This window comes from Bos taurus, chromosome 14, assembly GCF_002263795.3.
Source record: "Bos taurus isolate L1 Dominette 01449 registration number 42190680 breed Hereford chromosome 14, ARS-UCD2.0, whole genome shotgun sequence".
Classification (NCBI taxonomy): domain Eukaryota; kingdom Metazoa; phylum Chordata; class Mammalia; order Artiodactyla; family Bovidae; genus Bos; species Bos taurus.
In genome coordinates this window covers 9,831,435-9,858,091 of record NC_037341.1, presented here as the reverse complement: position 1 = coordinate 9,858,091, position 26,657 = coordinate 9,831,435, and the positions used below count along the sequence as shown (strand labels likewise).

At 43.3% G+C, this 26,657-nt stretch overlaps 1 protein-coding gene across 3 annotated transcripts in view; it reads right to left on the bottom strand.

The window, feature by feature from the left end:
• ADCY8 (adenylate cyclase 8) overlaps window positions 1-26,657 on the bottom strand; it is a 225,256-nt gene that overhangs the window by 121,295 nt on the left and 77,304 nt on the right. For all 3 annotated transcript variants that reach the window (XM_010811937.4, XM_025001640.2, NM_001192841.1), the window contains exons 4-5: window positions 22,871-22,982; window positions 10,578-10,705 (exon numbers count right to left, since the gene is read on the bottom strand). In XM_010811937.4, coding sequence (XP_010810239.2) covers window positions 10,578-10,705; window positions 22,871-22,982 — 240 coding nt within the window. The remainder of the gene's footprint in view (window positions 1-10,577; window positions 10,706-22,870; window positions 22,983-26,657) is intronic.

Sequence of the window (26,657 nt, the reverse complement as noted above, 5' to 3'; positions counted from 1 at the left end):
TATTCTCACAACATATCCTATCTATTTATCTCATTGATTCATCCAACAAGCATTTCTTGAAGACATTGGCAGGGAACCAGACAGACAAACCAGAAAATCTGTTCCTTTCTTTACGGAACTTGAATTAGGATGTTTTTTCCCCCATTTTGCAGTTAAGAAGCCTGGCATGGACAGAGATTAAGTCTCTCACTCAAGGTTAGGAAGTGATAGGTCCTGATTGGCCCTCAGAATGCCAAACTGCAGGCTGAGAGCGCCATGAACATCTTACCGCTGCTTGTACTCTGTTCAGCATCACCCTCCTGCTTTTGGGAGTGGGAAGGTAAGGGGAGAATCTAGAGCAGGATTCCTGGTCAAAAACAGTGTGAACCCCATGAGAGAAAAGCAAGAGAAAGGATCCAGCCACTCATTTCCCACACTGAGCTCTATGTCTTTCTCTCTCTGTAAAAATAGATATTAAAAACTAAGGTTGCCCTAAATGATGTGTGTGTGTGCATGTGTGTGTGTGTGTGTGTGTGTGTGTGTACTCTACAATGCATATTTCTTTAAACTCACAAGCACTTTTCTATGCCATTAAATACTAACGCAAACCATGGAAACTAATGGCTCCTCATTTCCCTGTTTTGTAATATGCAAAAATTTATCTAACCATTTCCCTGCCTTTGGACATTTAGGGATTCAGATGAATATGCCTCAGGGTCTTTGCCCTGCCACTAAGAGGCTGTGTGTCATTGACAGGAAGTTATTTATCCAATCAGAGTTTTATTTTCCTCCTCTGACAGTTGGGGAAACAGACATTAGCTTCCTCACCTCACAGGGCTGTAGTCACTATTAGGTGAGGTGAGTCAGGAAAGTTATTTAGTATAGCGTCTGGCACGTGGTAAGCATTCAATCAATATTAGCTTAATGAACTATTGCTACTAGATAGATTTGATCTTCACCACTGTAAATAATTTTGCGAAAAGAACCCCTGCTCATGCATTACAGACAACTCTGTTGCATTTTAAAGAGAACTACAGCTTTGTGGATGCTGTAGTCAATGACTTTTCAGATCAAGGTTAAGAAAGCGGTTTGGAGAGGAAAGAAAGATACATATATAGAGAGAGACACACACAAGGGAGAAAGGGAGAGATAGAAAGAGCAAAAAAGAAGTTCAAGAGAGAGAAAGGAGAAGGAAGAGATGCCCAGAGGCATGCAGTAGGCTCGGGCACTCCTGCCTCTTAAGGGAAGAAAAATAAATCCTGATTTTCATTCCTCATCCTGCCATGCTGCTTGGCAGGACAACCCCACCACAAGGATTAAGACCTTTGCTCCAATTAACCGTTGGGGACAAGCCAGTTTCTGCTTGACATTCTGGTGTCATTCCATGTCTTTTTAGCAACTGCACTGAAAAGATCAGGCTCTGCAGTTTTCATTAAGTTTCATCAAGGGAGCCTTTGCAGATGGTTAATAAAGATATTGCATATTACAGAGCCCACCTTCAGCTCTAGTGTCTTATAAGCTATCAAGCCTTCCTGGAAATAGAGCCAGGGTGTGTGAAGAAGTGCCACCTGGAGTCACTTTTCAATCTACTTAATGGAACTATTATCTAAGCCTATTTTAATTAATTTAATTTTATGAAAAGACATCCATGAGATGCTATTAAATGCTTCATTAGAAATAAAGCTACATTCAATCACCATTTTTTTTTTGCCATTCACCCAGCTAATATCATGTTTCTAAAATCAACTATTTTTTCTAATGGAATACATTTACTAAGAGCTTTGATGAAGGCTTACAATCTTCTCTTCCCTCTCAGTGTCAGTTCTGATAATTTATTAAGGATGTATGTGAGACTTCCTAGGCTACCCTTTGACCCTTTGGGTGTCAGTAGCAGATTGCAGTCATCAGAAAGAACTCCAGAAATCTAGAGATGAGATTAATCATGTTGTCATGGTTAAGATCAGTGGTTTTGAGGGCAGATGGTTCTAGATTGGTGCCCTGGTTCAGCTACTGACCAGCTCCGTGGTTGTGGGCAATTACATGAACTCTGTAAGCTCCAGTTTCCTCATGGGTGAAGTAGGAGCCTAATTCCAGAGGTGAGTCAGGATGCACCCACACAGTTGTACTGGTTGTTTATGGTTAACATCCACTCCAATGGACTTCCTGGCCAATTCTGATTAGTCCATGTTGTAGCCATACTAGTGAGAGAGTCAATTCCTAGGTAGGTTGATAGGAAGTCCAGGTCTCCAAGGAGGAGAGCGGGGCTGGGGGTGGGGGGCGGTGCGGGGAGGGGTCTGGGGCTCTCAAAGAGGAGATAGGGGTCTGGAATTCTCAAGGAGGTGGAAAGGACAAACGCCCTTTCCCCCCTACATTCCTTAGTCACCTAGGGCTTCCCTTATAGCTCAGTAGTATAGAATAGTAGTAAAGAAGAGTAGTAAAGAATCTGCCTGCAATGCAGGAGACCCAGGTTCGATTCCTGGGTTGGGGAGATCCCCTGGAGAAGGAAATGGCAACCTATTCTAGTATTCATGCCTGGAGAATCCCATGGACAGAGCAGCCTGACAGGTTATAGTCCATGGGGTCACGAGAATCGGACACGACTTAGCAACTAAACTACTACTACTAGTCACCTAAAACTTTTTTTTTCTTTAAGCCTGGAACTGATGATTACACAACAAACAACTCAGTTTCAACTTCTTACTAAGGATTATATGGGGACTTCCCTGGTGGCTCAGATGGTAAAGCGACTGCCTATAATGCGGGAGACCCAGGTTCAATCCCTGGGTCGGGAAGATCTCCTGGAGAAGGAAATGGCAACCCACTCCAGTATTCTTGCCTGGAAAATCCCATGGATGGTGGAACCTGGTAGGCTACAGTCCATGAGGTCGCAAAGAGTCGGACATGACTGAGCAACTTCACTTCACTTTCAAGGATTATATAACAACACTGTATCCTGCTTAAGGACAGTTTCTCCTTCCTGAAAACCTGACTAATCCTGATATCTTAGAATGTATATTATGGGAGTGGGTCTGGTAAAATGTTTCTATTGGTAAGTTTTAAAAGACCCTTACTCCTTGGAAGGAAAGTTAGCATACCTAGATAGCATATTCAAAAGCAGAGATATAAGTTTGCCAACAAAGGTCCATCTAGTCAAGGCTATAGTTTTTCCAGTGGTCATGTATGGATGTGAGAGTTGGACTGTGAAGAGAGCTAAGTGCCGAAGAATTGATGCTTTTGAATGGTGGTGTTGGAGAAGACTCTTGAGAGTCCCTTGGACTGCAAGGAGATCCAACCAGTCCATCCTAAAGGAGATTAGTCCTGGGTGTTCATTGGAAGGACTGATGCTGAGGCTGAAACTCCAATACTTCGGCTACCTCATGCGAAGAGTTGACTCACTGGAAAAGACCCTGATGCTGGGAGGGATTGGGGGCATGAGGAGAAGAGAATGACAGAGGATGAGATGGCTGGATGGCATCACCGACTCGATGCACATGAGTTTGGGTGAACTCCAGGAATTGGTGATGGACAGAGAGGCCTGGCGAGCTGCGATTCATGGGGTCACAAAGAGTCGGACACGACTGAGCAACTGAACTGAATCCTGTTATCTTAAAATGTAAATTGTGGGAGTAGGTCTGGTAAAAGTTTCACAACCTAGAGATATTCTTTTGATTTATTGTAATAACTAATTAAAAAAGTATATAATTCCCTTGCTTAGATTAGTGAGGGGGGCACTCTCCATTCCCTCTTCTGATGTCTGTGTCAGAAGCTTTCTCTGTCCCTTTTTATACTTTAATAAAACCTGCGACACAAAAGCTCTTGAGTGATCAAGCCTGATCCTTGGTCCTGAAGCTAAATCTTTTTCGGAGATCACAGTATCACTAGTTGTTCAATATTTTGCTCTCAGCCCTGCCTAACTCCTAGAATTGCTATATGGACTAAATGAGTGAAGACATGTAAAACACTTAGTTCATGGCATAGAGTAGGTGTTCATTAAACCTTATTGTTATTTTTATTATTATTTTATTAGACTGGAACCCCTAAAAAATGAATAGATTTCTGTAACTTAACTGAGTCCAATTTCCCACTGTCCAAACTCAGCTCTGATTGTCAAGATTCTATTAAAAAAAAAAAAACACTTTCTGGTGATACATGCATGCTATGCATTTAAATTTTCAAAAGAACACTCTGAGTTAGGCCTCTTATGATTCCCATTTCACAGAAGAGGTCATGTAGGCTTTGAGAAGTGAAGAAGCAGGAACCATATTATATCTTCTGACTGCAGTTCAGGATCAAGTGTGTTTCCTACAAGTCATCTCATGGTGCCATAGTCACTCTTCCAGGGAACCATTGCTGTGAGCACATCCAGCAACAAACTCTAATAAGATGGTGTGTGCGTGCTTAGTCACTTAAATGTGCCCGACTCTTTGTGACCCCTTGGACTGTAGCCCGCCAGGCTCCTCTGCCCATGGGGATTCTCCAGGCAAGAATACTGGAGTGGGTTGTCATGCCCTTCTCCAGGGGATCTTCGCAATCCAGGGATGGAACCCAGGTCTCCTGCATTGCTGGCAGATTCTTTACCGTCTGAGCCACCAGGGAAGCCTAGAACCCTGTCCAAATGCTTAGAGTATTATCAATCGACAAGGGAAGTTTACTGTAATGATAAAAATTTGATTTAAACTTCTAGGTCACATATGGTGTCTTGAGGGACTCTTGGGGTCTTAGCTTTGGAGGATTATAACCCTTTCCTATTTCACTACTGCTTTATTTAAGGTCTTTACTCCTCTTTCCTGTACTGTTATAAAAATATCTCCCAACCAGTTTCCTTCCCCTTGGCCTCTGTTTTCTCTCATCCAGAGTCAACTGGAGACAGTTACCCATCTCCATGGTTACCCTCCTCAAGCGCCGATCGGAACATGACACTTCCCCTCTTCAAGTGTCAGAGACTTCCCATCGCCTGAGGGATAAAACCTGGTGTACCTCAAAAGGTCACCAACTATCTGTGCACTAACTCCACAGACTGAATTTAGAATTATAGTGACCGTGAAGCCTGCTTCAAATCCTTTACACACACACACACACACACACACACACATGCACAAACATACCCATGAACATACTTGTATAGACACAGAAGTGCACACATACTCATGCATATTCACATATCTCACAAAGACACATGCACGCATACACACCATACATATACACATACATACACACATATACACACCACATATACATATACAGCACACATGTACATATACACAATACATATGAAAGAAAGTGAAGTTGCTCAGTTGTGTCCAACTCTTTGCAACTCCATGGACTGTAGTCTACCAGGTTCCTGCATCCATGGAATTTTCCAGTCAAGAGTACTGGAGTGGGTTGGATACATAAGCATATATGCACATGCACACACATATGCATACATGTGGTTTCTGCCATTCTTAACTACCAGGGTAACCTTCTTCATAGCCTTGTGTTTTCTTAAAGGTACTTAAAGTTTACTTGGCTGCACTGGGTCTTAGTGGTGCTACCCAGGCTTAGTTGCCCCAAGACATGTGGTGTCTTCCTGGACCAGGGATCAAACCCACGTCCCACGAGTTGCAAGGTGGATTCTTTACCACTGGGCCACCAGGGAAGACCCATGATTTTGTTTTTAGGAAAAAAACTTTGGATCTCAGTGAAAAAGACCACTGTGGAGATATGTAGATGGGGAAAGAAACCGTTCCCTTACGCTTTTACTTCTGACAGTCTTGACTGTTTCCTTGGGAAGCCTTCCGGTGTTCTGAGTAGCAGCTCATCCCAGCTTTCCAGATTCCAGCTCTCTGTTCCCACTAGTGTGTGATGGAAGGAGAATCCCTATAACATATTTGGAGTGATCAGTGAATAAAGGCTCAGGGCCATGTTGAGTGTTGGTTTGCCGTTTGTGCAGGAGTTATAAATCTCACCCAAACATGGACACGACTGAAGCTGCTGGGGTCCGGATGCCATCTCACCATCAGAGCACCAGCCCCTCATTGTCAGTCTGTACTCTGGGGACTGGTGTTGGGATTCCGACTCCTTGAGGAAATGCCAAAAAGGGGGACAAAGAGAAACCCTGACAAGGCGGGGGCAGTACCTCAATAGGGATCCATCTCTGATGACAAATATACAGGGTGGCCATCAAGCCTGGGGACACCAGTCAGGAAATGGCTTATCGACATTACAACATATGCAAATAATGTTAAGTATGGTTCCAGACTTGATGGCTTCTTTGGAGTTTTCCAGTTGGAACAAGTGCCTTTGGGGCTGAATACAAAGTTGCATTATGTCTAAGTGGTGGTTGGTTAAGATTTTTGACTTTTTGGTAAAGCTATAGAACTGAGCAACTTCACTTTGACTTTTCATTTTCATGCATGGGAGAAGGAAATGGCAACCCACTCCAGTGTTCTTGCCTGGAGAATCCCAGGGATGGGGGAGCCTGGTGAGCTGCCGTCTATGGGGTCACACAGAGTCGGATACGACTGAAGCGACTTAGCAGCAGCAGCAGCAGCAGCATAGAACTGGAATTTTCTTCTCCACATGTGGAGGTGCAAATATTGTCTGCTGGTCATTCCTCAGAGTGCAATACTTGACAGGAGTGGAAACTCTACAAGTCTGAGCCAATTGCAACTCAGGTTTGCCTAATTCTAGAGCTTGTGTTTATTTCTCTGCACCATGCTTTGTTGGTAACCGGAAGAATTCATGCTGGACCTCAAGTCACCTACATTATAATCAAGGAGTTGTTTGAGTATTAATAGACTCTGACTCATGCAGTTAAAAAACATCTTCCTGAATTGTCTTGTTCTAAAGGAAGTAAAAGCTGTACTTAATAAACTAACAGGATAAAGTCCTTGAATCGCTTCAACCCCTCCAAATCTCAGTGTCCCACTCCAAAGCTTCAGAAAGGACACTTTAAATTGGTTAAAATGGTCAGGAGGGATAAGATCCTCTCCAGAAAGATAAATGGTAATGATCTGAGAATCTTAAGCATTTTGACAATCAGTGTTCATTTCTTCTGCAATGTCATCTCTGCAGCATATCTTCTGCTGAAGTTCAAGTTAGAAACTCCAAAAAAAGCCTGTGAATGAATGGATAAAGAGAATATTCTTTCTTTCTTTTTTTCCTTCCCCCTTCTTTCTTTCTTTTCATCCCTCCTTTCTTTCTCCCTTTCTCTCTCTCTCTACACAGACACACAGAAACACTGGAATATTATTCAGGTTTAAAAATGAAGAAAATCTTGCCATTTGCAATAACATGGATGAATGTGGAGGGTATCACACTCAGTGAAATAAGCCAGAAAGAGAAAGACAAGTCCATTTATATGTGGACTGTTTTTTTAAAAAAAAAAAAGCTGTACCAATAGACACAGAGTAGAAAGGTGGTTGTCAGGAGTTAGGGATGAGGTAGAGAATAGGGTAAATGTTGGCCAAAGGGTAAAAATACTCATTATAAGATGAATAGGTTCTGAGGTTCTAATGTAAACGTGATGACTACAGTTAACAATACTTATTGTATATTTGAAATTTGCTGAGAGTAGGTCTTAAGCATTCTCGTAAAAAAAGACTACTATGTGAAGTGATGGACGTGTTCATTAACTTCATTGTGATCACCATTTAAAAATGTTGAAGTAGGTCTTCCCTGGCGCTCCAGCAGTTGAGAGTCTGCCTGCCAGTGCAGGGTGCACCAGTTAGACCCTTGGTTTGGGAACCAAGATCCCACATGCTGTGGAGCATGTACCACAACTACTGTAGCTTGCGTGCCCTGCAGCCCAGCCTCCTCAGTGAGAGAAGCCGCCACAGTGAGAAGCCAGCACACTAAAACCAGAGAAAGCCCATGCGCAGCAGTGAAGAGCCCACGAGCTTCAACACAGACTCAGTGGCTCTTAATTTTATTGATCAATTTATTCTTAACACAAATTTAAAGAAAGAGAGAAAGACAGAAAGTCAGTGGAAGGTTTTGCTACTTAAACTTGATTTTGATAAGTCATGGTTGATAATTCATAAACTTGCAGAGGCCTCAGAGCTGGTCTAGTCCAACTTCCTCATTTCATAGACAACCAATCCAAGGAACATCTCTATTGGGCAACCATAGACAAGAGAAGGACTCCGGAGAGACCTGTTCAATACTGTATTTCCGGGGACTTAGCACAGTATCTGACACATGGTAGAAATGAACAAATTATTTGTTGACTGACCTACCAACTGACTGACAGAGTAGAGTTCACAGACCTCATCAGCTGCAGAGCTGGTATGAGACACTGGGTCTTCTGGGTTTCAGGCCCACTACCTCCCTTGAAACCAGTCAACACATTATCACAATTCAACCTAGTTTTCAGGGTAAGACTCTCAAGCATCTGGATTAACAGCTGAGAAGCATCTGTAGCCTTTCCCATCTTTGAAAGGCTGATCAAAGAGGACTCTGGTGGGAAGTGGTGGACTCCTTTCTCTATGGTCCCTCTTGGAAGAAACATCTGTATCTCTGTAGAAGAGGAGGTAATAGCAGAGTGGACATCTCCAGTCTCTCTCCATCAGCCTACCTGGTCTTAGGGTTCGTGAGGGTGGGGTTTTTCAGTATATATGCATGTGTGCTAAATTGCTTCAGTTGTGTTCAACTCTTTGTGACCCTTTGGATTGTAGACCACCAGGCTCCTCTGTCCATGGGATTATTCAGGTAAGAATACTGGCATGGGCTGCCATTTCCTCCTCTAGGAGATCTTCTCCACCCAGGATCAAACCCACATCTCCTACATTGGCTGGCAGATTCCTTACTACTGAGCCCAGGGAAGCCCTCTCACCATACACCTCATGGCAAAGCACGTCACTGCTTTGACCAGGCCCTGGTCACGGGTTGGTTCCAGAGGTGGGACCCTGAAGGCCTACCCAGGGGGCACACCTGCCCACCCAGACTGTGATGTCAGTCTCAGTCTTGAAATGACCAGAGTTGCTTCAGTGGGACAGGATCGTATTTAGGAAAAGTGCTTCTATGCCCTCTTCTTAATTATGGGACTTCCCAGCCTTTCCCAATGTCAGTAGTCTCTGCCTGAAACCTGAATAAAGTCAGGGATCTGTCAGCAAGTAGAAAGGTCAAGCACAAGGTGTTGGTCACGGCCAGGTTCTATTTTAATACAGAGGGAGCCTCCAACTCCTGAGGTTCCTCCTGCCTGCACCTGGTCTTGGGAACCAGCAGGTAAGCTGAGCCTACAGTGAAGGGTGTGCATGGGGGTGCAGATTGCTGTCTTTGCTGACTTTAATCCAGACTAACACTCCCAAGCATCACATGCATACCAGGTAGACCATATGACCAAGGTGCGAGTTCACAGGGAGAGCCTTCCAGTCTGTTTACAACAACTCTCTTCTTCTCTTAAAAGACGAGGCACAAGCCATGGAGATTTCTGCCCATGGGTCCTCTCTTTACTGCCTTTGCTGTGGTTGTGGGAGGATGTGATGCTTGGAGGATCTGCAAACATTTTGGAACCTTGAAGGGAGCTTTGACAACACTGAGCTTTTATCACACAACCACAGACAGTCTAGTTCTAAAGTCCTTGACCTCAATAACTCATCCCCCTTTGATTAAACCTCTATTTGTCAGATATACTGACCAAAGCCAAGAACCCTTGTCACACACCCATGAAGACACCCCTGGCTGCCCTTCCTGTTGACCTTAGGATAAAATGAAAGTGAAAGTTACTCAGTCGTGTCCGACTCTTTGTTAATTCTCCAGGCCACAATACTGGTGTGGGTAGCCAGTCCCTTCTACAAGGGATCTTCCCAACCCAGGGATCGAACCTAGGTCTTTAGGATTGTAGGTGAGTTCCTCACCAGCTGAACCACCAGAGAAGCCCAACAATACTGGAGTGGTTATATATCCCTTCTCCAGTGGATCTTCCCGACCCAGGAATGGAACCGGGTTCTCCTGCATTGCAGGCAGATTCTTTACCAGCTAAGCCACTGCGGCCCCTTAACATGACTGAGAAGGCCCTGCAGGTTCTGGCTGATCCCAGGGTGAAGCCTGCCTGTCACCACATTCCAGCCGAGACCTCACCAACTGCCATGGCAGCACATCCCAAACTCTGCACATGGCCATCTATCCTCCAAGCTCTCCATTCCACCTCCAGGATCTAACATCTTACTTTTCAGGAAACAGCTTAGACATCTGTACACTGTAAAGTCTTCTCCAGCACCCCAGATTGCACAAACTGTTGGTTTTCTATCGCCCCCAACCACCCTGGTTTGATTCATCTCAGAGCATATTGTACTGTGTTGAAATTGTCTATGCATTATCTCTCCCTGAAGGTAAGCATTACATTCATCATGTTCCTTGCTGTATCCCCAGAAGAACATTAGTTATACCAATTTGTTGAACAAACAATGAAAGGGAAGTATAACTAGAACACAATGAAACTAGCAGGTTTATTGGTTTTATGGGAGAACTAACAGGCATAAATCTTCTTGAAATAAGTCAAAGAGCTCCACCTTGCAACATAGACATGACTGAGCACAAAGGATAGATAGGGTGCTTTTGGTCTTTTCCATCAAGCTCACCAAAGGCCTGGGATTAGGGAGAAGATCCCAAGTTACCTGATAGTTTTGATCATGCTGAGGCCCATTTCAACACAGCAGTGGGCGTGGTCCTGGCGGGGCTCAGGAAGTCCTGAAACGCAGTAGTAGCAGTCCCCCAGGATTTTAATACGAAGGCAGTGATGCTCCTGAAAGGCATAATGTGGGAGAGGGCTGAGTCAGCAGACAGGTAAGTGCTTCCGAAAGGCTTGGGAAAGAGGGGAGCTGGGTCAAAAGGTCTGCACCTTGGGATGAGGGGTCCTACTTTTGTAGGGGATGTTTGAAGGAATCAGGGGCAGAATGGAGTCATGGGAAAATGGTGGATTTTGAGCCTGACAGATACACAGTCATATCCTGGCTCTAATCTTAATACCTACTGTGTGGAAGGACCTGGCGGAGTGGGCATTCAACATGGGTATTCAATGTTCCCCTACGAGTCCTGCTCCCACATGATTTGGTAGTTTTTTTTTCTTTTTTTTTTGTTAGCTCAAAACAAGCACTTAAATATATAAATTACTTAGAGATACCAGCTTTCAACTCTATATAAAGTTCTTTCCCAGCTAAGGTACTGGCACCTTAGTAAGAGGGGCTGACTATGTCTAATACATACTTCCATTCATTTATTAATTCATATGCTTGTTTATTGATAAAAACATCAGTTGAGCACCTATCTATCACAAAGTAACCATTGTCCCTGACACAAAGGTGATTAATAATAGCCCCTAGTGTGCACCATGAACTTCCCTGGTGACTCAGTGGTAAAGAATCTGTCTACCAAAGCAGGAAACTTGGGTTTGATCCCTGGGTTGGGAAGATCCCCTGGAGGAGGGCATGGCAGCCCACTCCAGTATACTTGCCTGGAGAATCCCATGGACAGAGGAGCCTGGTGGGCTATAGTCCATGGGGTCGCAAAGAGTCAGACATGACTTAGCAACTAAAGAACAACAACAATATGCTTCATATACTAAATGGAATGAATCTCACAAGAACCTTGAGGTAGGTACAATTTTTATCCTCATCACTTCACCAGTGAGAAGCAGGACACAGCTGTTTGGTGGATTCACATTCTTGAAGATATGATTCTTAAAAGTTTCAGAGAGCAACAAGCATCTAGGAAACGGTGCATCCTTTCATACTGAATCAGAATAGGCTGGATTTTGCAGATTTTGCAGGAAAGAGAACTTGGGACAATATAGCACTGGGGCAAAGAGTGCTGGCAGAGGACCTCCACTGCTAGGGATCAAATCCTGGACACCCCCTCCCCCCACCTCATTTTTGCTGTCTATCTTTAGGTAAATTACTTAACCTCAGCCTCTGTTGCCTCATCTATAAAAAGACGATAAGGAAGACTAGGACCTCAGGGATGTCCCTGGTCATTGCGTGGTTGAGACTCTGCACTTCCAATGCAAGGGGCATGGGTTCAATCCTTCGTTGGAGAACTAAGATTCCACAGGCCATGTGGTCAACAAGTTTAAAAACAAATAAAATAAAAATGGGTCTTTAGGAAAAAAAAAGTAGGACCTCGCTGTGTGACTGTAAAGATGAAGGAAGATGATGTGCGTGAAGGCTTAGTATAAGGTCGAGCAGATACAGCACTAAAAATACTGCCCGTCTCTGTGCTGGGGGCTAGGACTCCTGTCCTAGTTCTTCCACATTCTATCTGCCACCACGGCAGAGTCCCTCTAGATCTCCTTGGGCTAGATGGCTGGGACTCATGACCTGTGAGGTGTTCTCTAGATCTGAAGCCCTAGGAGCCTATGAGTCTGTGGCTTTGTGGGTGAGCAGCTCTCCTTGGGAAACCAGAGTCCAAGGGCAGGAGGAGGGGAACTGCAGACACAGAGGGGCCTGCTGAGACGCCAGAAGCACACCGATGCCCTGGTACTGCAGGCTACAAAGCACCATGCTGGCTTCCTAAGCTGAAGAGGTGTTGGGACATCGTGTTTGAGTAACGAGTGAAATCACTCTCCCAATAAAAAAACAAATGCCAGACAGGGAAAAGAGAATCAGAACTGGCTCTGGCGTTTCCCTCTCTGCATCAGATCTCCAGGGTCTTGCCAACCTTCCCAAACAGGCACAGATGTGATCTTCAGAATGCTGATAGCATGCGTAGCATCCCACAGTTATTTTTAGGAGCATGTAGCTTCTATCTATTGGCAGCTTCAGTGCCACTAATTTTGCAAGAAAGCACAAAGGGAAGCTCAAAACCTTCACTTGTTTCTTCTAACACACTCTAGACTGTAATGGCCAGAATAGAACTAGATACTGGTAACTGGTTTTGGCAGTTTCTAGATTTGTGGAGTCCATGGGACAGTTACATTATATATATATATATATATATATATATATATATATATATATATGTATATATATATATTAAAAGAAACAACCAGAGGGCCCAAGGGACTGCACCAAGGTTCAATTTTGTGTTTTGCCAAGAAGGTATGAAAAATGTCCATCAACATACAAAAATAACAACCCAACTATCCCACTATTCCCATCACTTTATAAAATAAAAGGCATTTTTAACTCACTTCACTCTGTATAATAGGTTCTAGGTTCATCCACCTCATCAGAACTCACTCAAATGCATTCCTTTTTATGGCTGAGTAATACTCCATTGTGTATATGTACCACAACTCCTTTATCCATCATCTGTCAGTGGACATCTAGGTTGCTTTCATGTTCCAGCTATTGTAAATAGTGCTGCAGTGAACAATGGGATACGTGTATCTTTTTCAACCCTGGTTTCCTCAGGGTATATGCTTAGGGGTGGGATTGCTGGGTCATATGGTGGTTCTATCCCTAGTCTTTTAAGGAGTCTCCATACTGTCTTCCATAGTGACTGTATCAATTTACATTCCCACCAACAGTGGAAGAGCGTTCCCTTTTCTCCACACCCTCTCCAGCATTTATTGTTTGTAGACTTTTTGATGATGGTCATTCTGAGTGGTGTCAGGTGATATCTCATTGTGGTTTTGATTTGCATTTCTCTAATAATGAGTGATGCTTAGCATCTTTTCATGTGTTTGCTAGTCATCTGTATGTCTTTTTTGGAGAAATGTCTGTTTAGGTCTTTCCTCCACTTTGTGATTGGGCTGTTTGTTTTTCTAGCATTGAGTTGTATGAGCTGCTTGTATATTTTGGAAATTAATCCTTTGTCAGTTGTTTCATTTGCTATTATTTTCTCCTATTCTGAGGGTTCTTTTCACCTTGCTTATAGTTTCCTTTGCTGTGTAAAAGCTTTTAAGTTTAATCAGGTCCCACTTGTTTACTTTTGTTTTCATTTCCGTTACTCTAGGAGGTGGGTCGTAGAGGATCTTGCAATGAAGTGAGTCAGAAAGAGAAAGATAAATATCGTATTCTAATGCACAAATATGGAATATAGAAAAGTGGTACTGAAGAATTTATTTACAGGGCAGCAATGGAGAGACAGACAGAATAGACTTATGGACATGGGGAGAGGGGAGGAGAGGGTGAGATGTAAGAAAAGAGTAACATGGAAACTTACTTTACTGTATGTAAAATGGATAGCCAACAAGAATTTGCTGTATGACTCAGGAAACTCAAACAGGGGCTCTGTATCAACCTAGAAGGGTGGGATGGGGAGGGAGGTTCAAAAGGGAGGGGGTATATGTTTACCTATGGCTGATTCATGTTGAGGTTTGATAGAAAACAACAATATTCCGTAAGGCAATTATCCTTCAATAAATAAATAAAAATAAATAAGTAAAATTGTGAAGGTCATCAAAAAAGAAGGAATGAGAAGCTGTCATATCCTCAAGGAGTCTAAAGGAGACATGAGAATTAATATAGTATCCTGGTTAAAAACTGAGGCAATCTGAACGAAGAATGGAGTGTCATTAATAGTAATCTATCAAATTTGTTCATTAATCTCAACGAGTGTGTCATACTAGTGTAAGATTTTCATAATAGGGGAAACTTGCATGTAGGACATATTGGAACTCTGTACTATTTCACAATTTTTTTCTATAAAGATAAAACTGTTTTAAAATAAAAACTATATTCAACTTTTTTAAGAAAAAAAAAGGAAAAGGCATTTTTAATACTGAAACAGTAAAAGGACACATGCTTAGAATAAAGAAAAGCTTTTGGCACTAAATGAAATTAACGATAAAGACTCACATATGTAGATATACATGTAATTGCTGTACATATATATACTGTATATATTGCTATATATATGTGTGTGTGTGTGTGTTGTATACATATAGATATGCACACTACAGAAATGTGAGTTTTCATGTACATGTATATATCTCGTAGTGGCCACAAGTTAAAATTTGTTTGCAAAGGAGCAAATCCCTTGCTCTTATTTTGAGTGAGAACACTGAGGCTGGGAGGCTGTGACTGGTGACATCAGTCAGGCACCCTTCATGTGCAAATGGTCTTTGGGCAGAGCTTGCAGTGACTCAGGCCATTGGTGACCTGGTGCAGTGGAGACATCTTCCTCCCTGTTGACCATGGGAGGAGGGAGGGGAAGTGTGGAGCAGGGAAAACTTTGGTCTAAGAATCAGACCTCCATTCTAGTCAAATTTACCAGCTGTCTGACCTTCGATAAGTCATTGAAGCCACTGATATGCGGGTTTCAATTAGCCATATATGACTCCAGTCAAAATGATCCTTTTGTCCTCAACAAATAACAAAGCAAGCATGGCCGTTGACTAGCAATGACAATGACAGCTAGCATCTGAAGATAGTCTTCTCCACATTCAACACCACACCTTATCTTTTCTCCTCTGAGTATCACAACAGCCTTGAACACAGCAGAGCGTGTTTTTAGATATGAAAATTTCAGCATACAACAGATGGAAAACTTCCTGTGCCACAGGGCAGCTGGCTAAAAATAATGATATGGACTATAAATGATATTCAACAGCCCCAAATCAGTGATTTTTCCATGAAGACAGAGGTGAAAGCATTTTGGAAAAACTTAGGGAAAGGGAGTTGTATTTATTAAGCACATACTACGCGCCAGGCTATGTGCTGAAGGCATCACATTGACTTTGTTTAGTCTTTAGGATCACATTCTGAGCCACGTGTCACTTCACAGGTGGCTTATGGAAAGGAAGGTCATCCAGCAAGTCAGAGGCAGAGTGGAATTCACAGCATCTCTGTTTGACTTTGGGGCTCCATGCTCTCTTCAGAAAAATACAGAAATTGTGGCAGAGTCTAGAATGATAGATTTCCTGACAAAATGTGTTTTGGAAGGAGATATGTAAAACAGTTTATCACCTTTTGGATCAGACAGAGAACAATGTGGTGACAATGTTTGAAGGGTCCATTTTCCTTCTAAACAAAAGGTGAAGCTGACAGCTTCTTGAAAAATTGTGGTCCCCAAATAAATACCATTTGTATATATATATATGGCTCAGACAGTAAAGAATCTGCCTACAATGCAGGAGATCCGGGTTCAATCCCTGGGTAGGGAAGATCCCCTGGAGAAGGAAATGGCAACCCACTCCAGTACTCTTGCCGGGAAAACCCCATGGACAGAGGAGCTGGAGGACTACAGTCCCTGAGGTCACAGAGTCAGACACGACTGAGTGACTAACCTTTTCACATAAATACAATAATAATTTGTGTGTATATATATATACAAAAATAAATAAGGAGATAGTGAGGGACAGGAAGGCCTGGAGTGCAGCAGTCCATGGGGTTGCATAAAATCAGACACAACTTAGCAACTGAACAACAGCATATAAATATAAACACAAATATGAAAGGGCCTGTCTTCTCATCTGTCAAGTTCTGTCAATTTTGCAGACACATTCTTCTGATCAATTCCTGTGAGCTGTCAGACGATCTGACAGTAATATCCAAGCAACTTCTTTTTTATTTACCAGAAACTGCTTTGAAAAATTCACATTAAAAAAGCCAGGTTGCTTTGAAAAAAAGATGTAGAAAAAAGAAAAATAAAGTAGGGTGAGAGTCTTGTAAATTTTATTCAGTTAGTCCTAATATAATACTTTTCTTCTCATCTTGATGGCTTTGATATGATAAAAATCTTGGGGGAAAAATCCAGAGAATTTATGAAACTATATATGTATATAACATTGAGGAGACACAGGTACCAAATTATCAAAGACGGTTATATCACTGGGAAGGGGTAAGATTATAGGGATGCATACTTTCCATATGGTCTCTTTTTTAAAAAATTTAAAAAAATTTTGGCCACATTGCACAGCATATGGGATCTTAGTTCCCTAACCAGGGATCGAACCTCTGCCCCCTGCCTTGGAAGCAGGGAGTCCTAACCACTGGACCTCGAAGGGGTTGCATGTGTTGTCTCTATCTTTGATGTTTGAATTTACATAATTGACAAGTAGGGCTTTAGTAATCAGAAAAAAAAAAAAAAAAAACATGAAAAGGAAAAAGACTTTCAGAACAAGAACATTAGTGCCATGAATGCACTTTAAAAAGTTATATTAGAAAAATCATGGCAATTTTTATGGTACTTTATCTAACTGCAACTATACAAATTAACACATGAATATATTGCCCTAGTAAAAATAAAGCTGTAGATAAGTCTCCTTGAGTAGTCTCTCCCCCTCAGACATACCACATGCTAGAAACCTGGTCCCCTTTCCCCTCTTGAGAGACTGCTGTGCATTCATACATACATTTCTATATTTCTATGTATGCACTATTTTTCATGCTCTTTAGCTACAAATTGATCAATTTTGTTGTTCAGTTGCTAAGTCACGTCCAGCTCTTTTAGACCCATGGAGTGTAGCATGCCAGGACTCCCTGTCCTTCTCTATCTCCTGGACTTTTCTCAGATTTGTGTGCATTGAGTTAGTGATGCTGTCTAACCATCTCATCCTCTGCCACCTCCTTCTCCTCCTACCTTCAGTCTTTCCCAACATCAGGGTCTTTTCCAGTGAGTCGGCTCTTCACATCATGTTCATGGGGTTCTTTGCATCACTGTTCATGGGTTCTCACAGCAAGAATACTGGAGTGGTTTGCCATTCCCCCTCCAGTGGACCATGTTTTGTCAGAACTCTTAACTACAACTCATCCATCTTGGGTGGTCCTGTATGGCATGGCTCATGGCTTCATTGAGTTACGCAAGGTCCTTGGCCATGACATAGCTGTGATCCGTGGAGAGGAAACTGATCATACCATGTTTATAGATCTAAGATGTGTTTTTTCACGCAAAAACTTGTCTTGAAATTTCATGTTTGGTACAGAAATAGCTATCTCATTCTTTAAAATCTATTGATAAGCTTTCCATAGTGTTGGAATAGTTTCTTTTTTAAGATATTATTTTTGATGTGGACAATTTACAATACTGCTTTTGTTGTTTATGTCCTGGTTTTTCGGCCCTGAGGTATGTGGGATCTTAGTTCCCCTCACCAGGGGTCGAATCCACACCCCCTGCATTGGAGGGTGAACTCTTAACCCCTGGACCACCAGGGAAACCCCAGAATTGTTTCTTGCAACAATAATTTAGGTTGCTTCCCATTTTGTCACGAATCTGAAACAAGGTTTAAGATGTAATGATGTTGCTTTAAATTTACAATTTTAAAGCCTTGATAATAGCATACATATCATTCCTAGTTTGGAAGTGAGAGGGGTAGTTATGGATTATTTTTTTTTTTTTAAAGATCGAAGATCAAAAGTTACTAGAGTTTGCCAAGGACACTAGAAAGAGTCAAAAACATTCTGCTTTGAGCAGCCTGAACCACAAGGGCGCTGAGGAACTCAATCACATTAAGAGGATCTTCAGTAGAAAGCTTTGAAGTTTTTGCCTGTATCTTAATGATGCAGTGGATAAATGGGCAGCTGCAGTAGATGGTATTTACACGGGAAGTGGGTTCTGTCAGATGTATGACATAAAACTAAGCAAAGAATTATGGCACAGCAGGGAGAGGTCATTATAAAGCCACAGAATTTTGATATTAAAAGATATGAGAAAAGGCAAGTCTAATCCTCTTTTACACAGAAGCAAAATCTGTGACCCACTTGGTGAAGTGATTTGCCCGAGGTTGGGAGGCAAAAGCATTTCAAGTAGGTTTTCTCATTCCAAGGTGAGCTGAATTGTTTCCACTGGCAGGATTTCTCAAGCTTTTTCACAAAAGTCTCATAGAATACTGATGCCCCTGGGATAGGTGGGTGGGTGAAAATGGGGTTGGGGTAGAATGGGAATTATTGGGTACTTCTGGGTGTGCTGAGAACTTATTTTGAGCCTGACTTTGTGTTGTTTCATTTATCCTTCATTACTATTCTGATAGGAAACTGAGATTCAGAGAGGTGATTTGTAGTTAATTGAAGTCCAGCCCATAGCTGTCCATGGTTTTTCGGCCCTGAGGCCCATCCAGTAGTCACAAACGGATGTGAGAGTTGAACCATAAAGAAAGCTGAGTGCTGAAGAATTGATGTTTTTGAATTTTGGTGCTGGAGAAAACTCTTGAGAGTACTTTGGACTGCAAGGAGATCAAACCAGTCAATCCTAAAGGAAATCAACCCTGAATATTCATTGGAAGGACTGATTCTGAAGTTGAAGCTCCAATACTTTGGGTACCTGATGCAAAGAGCCAACTCACTGGAAAAGACCCTGATGCTGGGAAAGATTGGAGGCAGGAGGAGAAGGGGATGACAGAGGATGAGATGGTTAAATTGAATCACTAACTCAATGGACATGAATTCGAGCAAACTCTGGGAGATAGTGGAGGACAGAGGAGCCTGGCGGGCTACAGCCCATGGTGTTGCAGAGGGTCGGACACAACTGAGCAACTCAGCATGTATGCACTATTCTGATAGGAAGCTGAGGTTCAGATAGGGGATGTGCAATTGAAGTTAACTGAAGTCCAGCCCACACTTGAAGTCTTAGAGACCTAACTTTCGGAGTCATCCAGCATGAGTAACAATACATCTCTGACATCTCACTCCATCCCTAAAATGCCTGGGGCATTGCTCGGTGGTCAGAAGCCAGCACCTGGCCTCAGGTGGCCTGAATCACAGATGCACCACCTACCAGGGGTCCTGGGCAGATTATTTTACTTCTTTGAGTCTTGGTCATTTATTCTACAAAATGGGAACAATAAAAAAACTTCCCTTATAGATTTTTGTAAGAGCTGCCTAACTATAAGTTAGGTAATCCAGGGCAAATACATCGAGTAACACAGAATGTACGTGGGGCAGTTTATGAATGTTTAATATGCTCAAAATAAATCATTTTACTCCATCATCTATCTGGATTTATTTTTATATTCATTAAAAAAAAAAATCTTTCAGTAAGATTCAAGCTCCAGAAGGACTATAGCTTCTTGCAGCCTAGGGACTTGCTGGGCTGTGCACGCCCATCTCACCTCTCCCCAACTATGTACAGTGTGAAAGTCTGTAATGTCTGACTCTCTGCAACCACATGGACTGTAACCCACCAAGCTCCTCTGTCCATGGGATTCTCCAGGCAAGAATACTGGAGTGGGTTAGCCATTCCCTTCTCCAGGGGATCTTCCTGACCCAGGAATCGAACCCAGGTCTCCTGCACTGCAGGCAGATTCTTTACCGTCTGAGCCACGAGAGAAGCCCCAGTGAACAGTGTAGCTAGGGCAAAAAGCTGAGGCTACAAGGCCAAGTCCACATTCCTTAAATGTCGCGCTGTGCCCTCCAGACTTGTGTCTGCTTTCCTCTTTAAGCTCACTCCTCACTGCAGTCTCCCATGCCCTTTACGCTCCAGCAATCTTGAGCTCCTTATAGCTCTCCAAACAAGCAGCACACTTCCTCATTTTCACACTTGCCTGCCTTTGCCCTGGCTCAGCCTGGAAGGTGCTTTGTCATCTAATCTGATGCTGGCAAAGCTCCTGCTCTTTCTCAGACCCCGTCTGCATATGGCCTCTTCTCCTGATGCTGCCCAACCACCCCTCTCCTCAGCCCAAGCACTGACTGTCCCTTTCTTCATCCACCAGGACTTCTGTGCCCACTGCCTGTACCGCACTGCCCTGCAAAGTTGGTGGACTTGTTTCTTCCTTAGCAGAGTCTGAGGGCAGGGGCTGATTCTGTCTTACCACAGCCTCACACAGTTCCTGGCACATAGTAGGCACATAAGGAGTGTTGACTGAACAACTTGCATTGCATCTTTCATAGCAATCCTTTATCTGGGTCAATGGGGATTACTGTGACACCAGAAACTGACCTTGATCACATCTTTCAGTTCTCTTTGGAGGGCCATTTTTGTTCTTCTCAGCACCTCTGGGCAGAAATATTTAGAACCAGAGTATAAAGTAGAAGAACTATGTGTAACTGGGACCAACCACCCTTGAAGCAGCGATAAAGAGAAATGGTATACATTCTTCCCTATCTTCAAATTTCCAGCCCTTCAGGTTAACCTGATCCTTCTCCTGGGAGGAGACCTCAGTTTCCACCTCTTCTTCTGCTCCTGTCAGCCTCCTACTTAGTAGCTGTCCAATAGCTGCAGGTTACAATGCAGGGTCCTTGGCCAATCCTTGCTTATTCTTCTAGCCTCTCCTCTACCCCTTTCAGCAATGCTAAGTATCTTCTGGTTCTTCACACATACAGCATCTTTATTTTTGTTCTCTCCTCTGCATACACTGACCTTTCCTGTTTTCTTTACCTCCTAATTGGTGTACAATTTTTATATAATAAAATTTACCATTTTGATAAATGTGTACAATCACACTCACATACAGAACAACCAGATCACCCCACAAATCACCTCACCCTATGCTTCTCTGCATAGAATGACCCTATGCTTCTGTGCATGGGACAACAGAAGATGAGATGGTTGGATGGCATCACCGACTTGATGGACATGAGTTGGAACAAGCTCCGGGAGTTGGTGATGGACAGGAAAGCCTGGCGTGCTGCAGTCCATGGGGTCGCAAAGAGTTATACATAACTGAGCGACTGAACTAAATTGATGCTTCTGTGCAATCCATCCACTCCCTCCATCCCTTATCCTAACTGGCAATGACTCATCCCTTTTCTTTCCCTGTAATTTTTGCCTTCTCTAGACTGTCTTACAAATGGAATCATCTAGTGTCTAATCTTCTGTGGCCTGGATTCTTTCCCTTGTCATATTGCACTGGAGATTCACAGATGCTATTACATGTACTGGTGGTTTATTCCTTGTTACTGCTGAATAGTATTCTGCTGTATTTGTCTTCTCCTTTGAAAGATCCAGCCTAAAAATCAGTTTCTCCCAGAAGTCTTCTCTGATCCAAGGGTTATACATTGTTTCTATGTTCCCATGGGATTCTAGACTTTCTTTCATCAGAGCACATAGTACACTGTACACTGATGACCTCTTTAGGCATCCCCGACAAGACTCAGCTCTAAGAAGGGAGAAAATGTGTCTCAGTCATGCCCATATTCTTAACACAACACCTAATCGATGCTCAGATGCAAGGATGAATGGATCTCTGTTGGAGTGAAGTGAGCTTAAAATAGGACATTTTTGATACTCTAATAATGATATGGGCTTCCCTGGTGGCTCAGACAGCAGAGAATCTTCCTGCACTGCAGGAGACCCGGGTTCGATCCATGGGTCGGGCCTGAAGAAGGGAATGGCAACACACTCCAGTATTCTTGCCTGGAGAATTCCATGGACAGAGGAGCCTGGTGGGCTACAGTCCATGGGGTCACAAAACAATGATATGGTCTCATTCCACTCTCACAACAGCCTGTGAAACTGGCACCACTATACGTCCTTTACAAAGCAAGTCAAGTCATGCTAATCTGAATCCAAAACCTGGGCTAAAATACAGTGTGCCAATGACATTCCTCTGTGATTTGAGTGGCTTGAGGACTTGAAATCTGTGTTTTGGTGGCAAATGTTCATATTCTTTAACCTGTTCTCTATTTTAGCTCTGGTCAAGCCCGCAGCAAAAGAAAGGTAGTGTCCTGTTGGCTAAAACCCAAGCTCTTAGGTCAAACAAAATGGTGGTGGGACGGGCCAGTAGCTCACTGGTCCTTGAGAAGAGACTAATTCATTCCAGACGGCTGGGGTTGGCGGGGAAACTGCAGGCAGTCGGCTCTGCATGAAGCAGCACTGACGCTGCATCTGACGGGAACCCGGCCACAGGCGGAGGAAGATGGAGAGCAGATTTAAAAGGACTTTGGTTTAACTGTCACTCAACCAGCTGTCTCTCAGCTGGGAAAATTCATCTGACAAACCGTAAATAACTAACGTCAGTGCCCAGAATGCACAATGGTCAGGGGTCCAGGTCTGGGGTCAGGATGCAGAACGGTGACTGAGTCCCCTTTTCCCCTAATTCTGCATGCAGTCAGTCACTCCTGCGAAGATGAGGAGGGAATTAAATTCAACTCACATGGGCCAGTCGATCAAATCTGGCAAAGAGCTCGTTGAGCATCCTGACCAGCTCCTGAGCAGACAAGGTCGTGGAGAGGTTGGTAAATCCTTTAACATCTGCAAAAAGAATACTAGACAACAGGGAAGGGATGGGGAGGGGGAAGAGAGTACATTAATACTTGAATCCATCTTGGGAGAAACATCCCCATTCAAACAAACCAACGGTGGCCTGAGATGGTAGCTCTCCTTGCCAGGGGAGTCTCGAGGTATACCTCAGTGTTTACCAAACATTTCAGTGGACAGTCCACCCAGGGGTTCAGGAAGGACAAGATGGCAAGGGAAAGCCCTTCTTCCTGTGCAGGACTGTGGAGTGCTGGTAACGCGAACAACCCAAAAGGGGAAGTTTTCAGTAGTGAAGTGAAAGTCACTCACTTGTGTCCGACTCTTTGCAACCCCCTGGAATTCTCCAGGCCAGAATACTGGAGTGGGTAGCCTTTCCCTTCTCCAGGGGATCTTCCCAACCCAGAGATTGAACCCCGGTCTCCTGCATTGCAGGTGGATTCTTTATCAACTGAGCTATGAGAGAAGCCCCAGAATAGATCAATGTATTGTGGAAAACAAAATGAAGCCTTATGAATTATCCTTGCAAATGCAGATGTCATGAACACAGAGCGTAATGGACACAGGGACAAAAGTATGCAAAACCATGTTATCTCTAGTCCAATGACATATGCTCTATCCCAAATTGCAGGCATATAGAGTTACAATGTTTTTTAAAAATTGTGGAAATAAGTAGCAAGCCTGGGAGACCTTGGGCAGAATAATAATGACTTCTCTGAAATGCATATTTACTAAGAATTTCAGTTAGCTGAGGTCTTATCCTATGCATATTCTTGGTGGAAGGGAAGGGGTAGTCCTTGAAAGCCTTATCAAAGCAAGGCACTGTATGAGTGCTGTCTTAGTCAAGCCACCTGGTTAGCCCGTGGGGAAGGCAGTGTTCATCCCAATGTGAAGATCAGGAACTTTTGCCCAACATTCACTGGTAGCCCATGGCAGAGTTGGGATTGCCCTTGAGGCTGAACTGCACGGTGAGGAACTACTCCGCCCACCTAACACAGGGTCTCAGGGATCAATTCAGCCTCAGGGGTACTTCTGAGAGGAAGAATGAACATCAGAGAGGGCACCATATTTTCTTGATTCTCGTGTTTTTACCAAATCTGAAACTGACCGCATCTTTGCAGTGTGTCACACTTTTTGGTTAGTTTTCTTAGTGTTGCATAAAATAATGGTGAGTTTCACCACCAGTGTGACTTAGTTTTAATGAAATAGCTGAATCGGCCCGAAGGCCCCGTGGAATGTGCATGGACTTACGTTGGTCATCCCTGGCATTCAGTGGCTCTTAAAGTTGTCTCCATTACAGACTCCTTTAAGAATCTGATAGAAATTATGGATTTTAGCTCCTAAAAAATGTGCAAGTATTCAAAATTTTGCACTTGATTTCAAGGGATTTTTACTTTCCCAGAAGCCCACTCAGGGACTCATTAGGAATCCTTAGATCTCAATGTTTAAAAAGATTTATTTCATTTTATTTATTTATTCAGCTGTACTGGATCTTAGTTGTGCAGATGGCATCTTCGATCTTTGTTGCAGTATGCAGGGTCTTTAGTTGTGGCATGGGGGGTCTCGTTCCCTGACCAGGGATCAAACCTCGGCCCCCCTCATTGGGAGCTCAGAGTCTTAACCACTGAACCAGCAAGGAAGTCGTCTTTAGATGTCAATTTAAAAGCTATTGCTTTAATTAATTAATTAATGCCTTATTTAAGCAAATATTTATGTGACCCGCTACACACTGTGCTAGAAAATTGTATTAAATGATAAAGAATGCCCAGGACCTGTCCTCAAGATCCTCAGAGGATGGGGAATGGAGTTGGGCAGTCAAAGAGAAAAACAAAAACATCACAGGCAATGACTGCTGTAATGGAAAGACTCATGGAGGGGCTTGACCAGCCACTGGAGGATCAGGAGTTTCCTAGCGAAGCAAAGTCCAGGTGGAGTCTTGAATGATCGAGGGCAGGGGTCCCCAGCCTCTGGGATCTGAGGCCTGGTGATGTGCGGTGGAGCCGATGTTAATAATAATAGAAATAAAGTGCACAATAAATGGAATGCACTTGAATCATTCAAAACCATCCCCCGTGCACGCCCTGGTCTGTGGAAAAACTGTCTTCCAGGAAACTGGTCCTTGGTGCCAAAAAGGTTGGGGACTGCTGCTCTAGAGAACTTGATGGTAAAGTGAATAAAAGAATGGGTGCAGGAGATCAGCACATACTAGGGTCTGGTTGGAGAACGAGCAAACGTACCAGGGTTCTGCAAGAATTCAAAGACAGCTTGTCAAAGGGTAGTTTTGAGCAAGGAAGGTGGGAAGAGGAGAGGGAGAGGGGAGAGAAAGAGAGAGAGAAGGAGGGAGGAAGGGAGAGAGAGAGACAAGCTCAGAGGAGAGAACAGGGGGATAATATAGAAGGGCTGGATGAGCCAGGTTGATGAATACAGACTTTTTCCTGACCATGATGGAAAGCGAGTGAAGGGTTTTAAGCATGGGAACGATACCTTTAGGTTGTTCCTGTGTGAGGCTTCCTCTGTAAGAGTCACCACACTGCTACAGTCCTCTACAGTTTTCTGGTGGTATAGCATCTGGTTACACGCATAGGATTTGTGTCTAGACAGACGGGGGTTCAAATCCCAGCTCAACCACTTATGAATACTATGGACTTCTCCAAGCCTTTGTCTACTGGAGATCATTTCAGCACCTACTTCACTGGTAGGTAGTGAGTGTTTAGCGCAGTGTCTGGCATAGTTAGTGCCCCATAAATGTGTCAGCTCTTGGCATCACTGTTGTACAAAAGTGCACTATAACTGAATGGTTGAATGGAGGAGAGAGAGACAAGCAGCGAAATAGAAGAAAATCTGACTGTTAACTGGATTATTTATCACCCGAAGTTAAAAGGATTCCTAGCTGTGGGCAAAAGCCTGAAACAACAGTAGCAGCAATACTCAGAGAGTATAGACTGTGGACTTGATACTGTTCTAGGAGTTCTACATGTAGGAACTCATTCATTCCTCATAACAACCTATGAGGGAGGATCTAGGATGATCATCTCCATTTTACAGATAAGGAAGCTGAAGCCTGAGTAACTTGGCAACACACATGAAAAGCTGGGGTTTGAACCAGACAACCTAGCTCTGGAAACTTTACTCTTTTTAAAAAATCTTTTGGCCGTGCCACGTATCACGTGGGTCCCCAGTCAGGGATCAAACCCACATCCCCTGCATTAGAAGCACAGACTCTTAACTACTAGACAGCCAGGGAGTCTATACTCTACAACTATAGTATGCTACCTTTGAAATAAGCCATCATCCTCACACACATGGGAAGTGGAAGGGTCCAGAGACCGTCTAGTAGAACTGCTCACTTTATGGACCTATTTGCCCCAAACTACTAATATCTGTCTATGGAAGGAATGGTTCATTCATTCATTTAACAGCTAATAAATTAAATGCCTACTATGTGTCAGATCCTGGAGATACAATGGAGAGCAGAAAGTACAATCACAACCCTTATGGAACAAGGAGCCTACTGAAAGAAGAAATAGAATCTTTAAGAACAAAGGGCATAAAGGTTTCAGACATGCTGTTTCAACAGCATCATTTTTGTGTGTGGTCTTCTGAACACACGTTGCTTTATGCACCTGTGTCTGTACAGGGCGTGCCTGCTCCCTGGCATAGCTTTCTTTCCTTTTACTAACTACTAA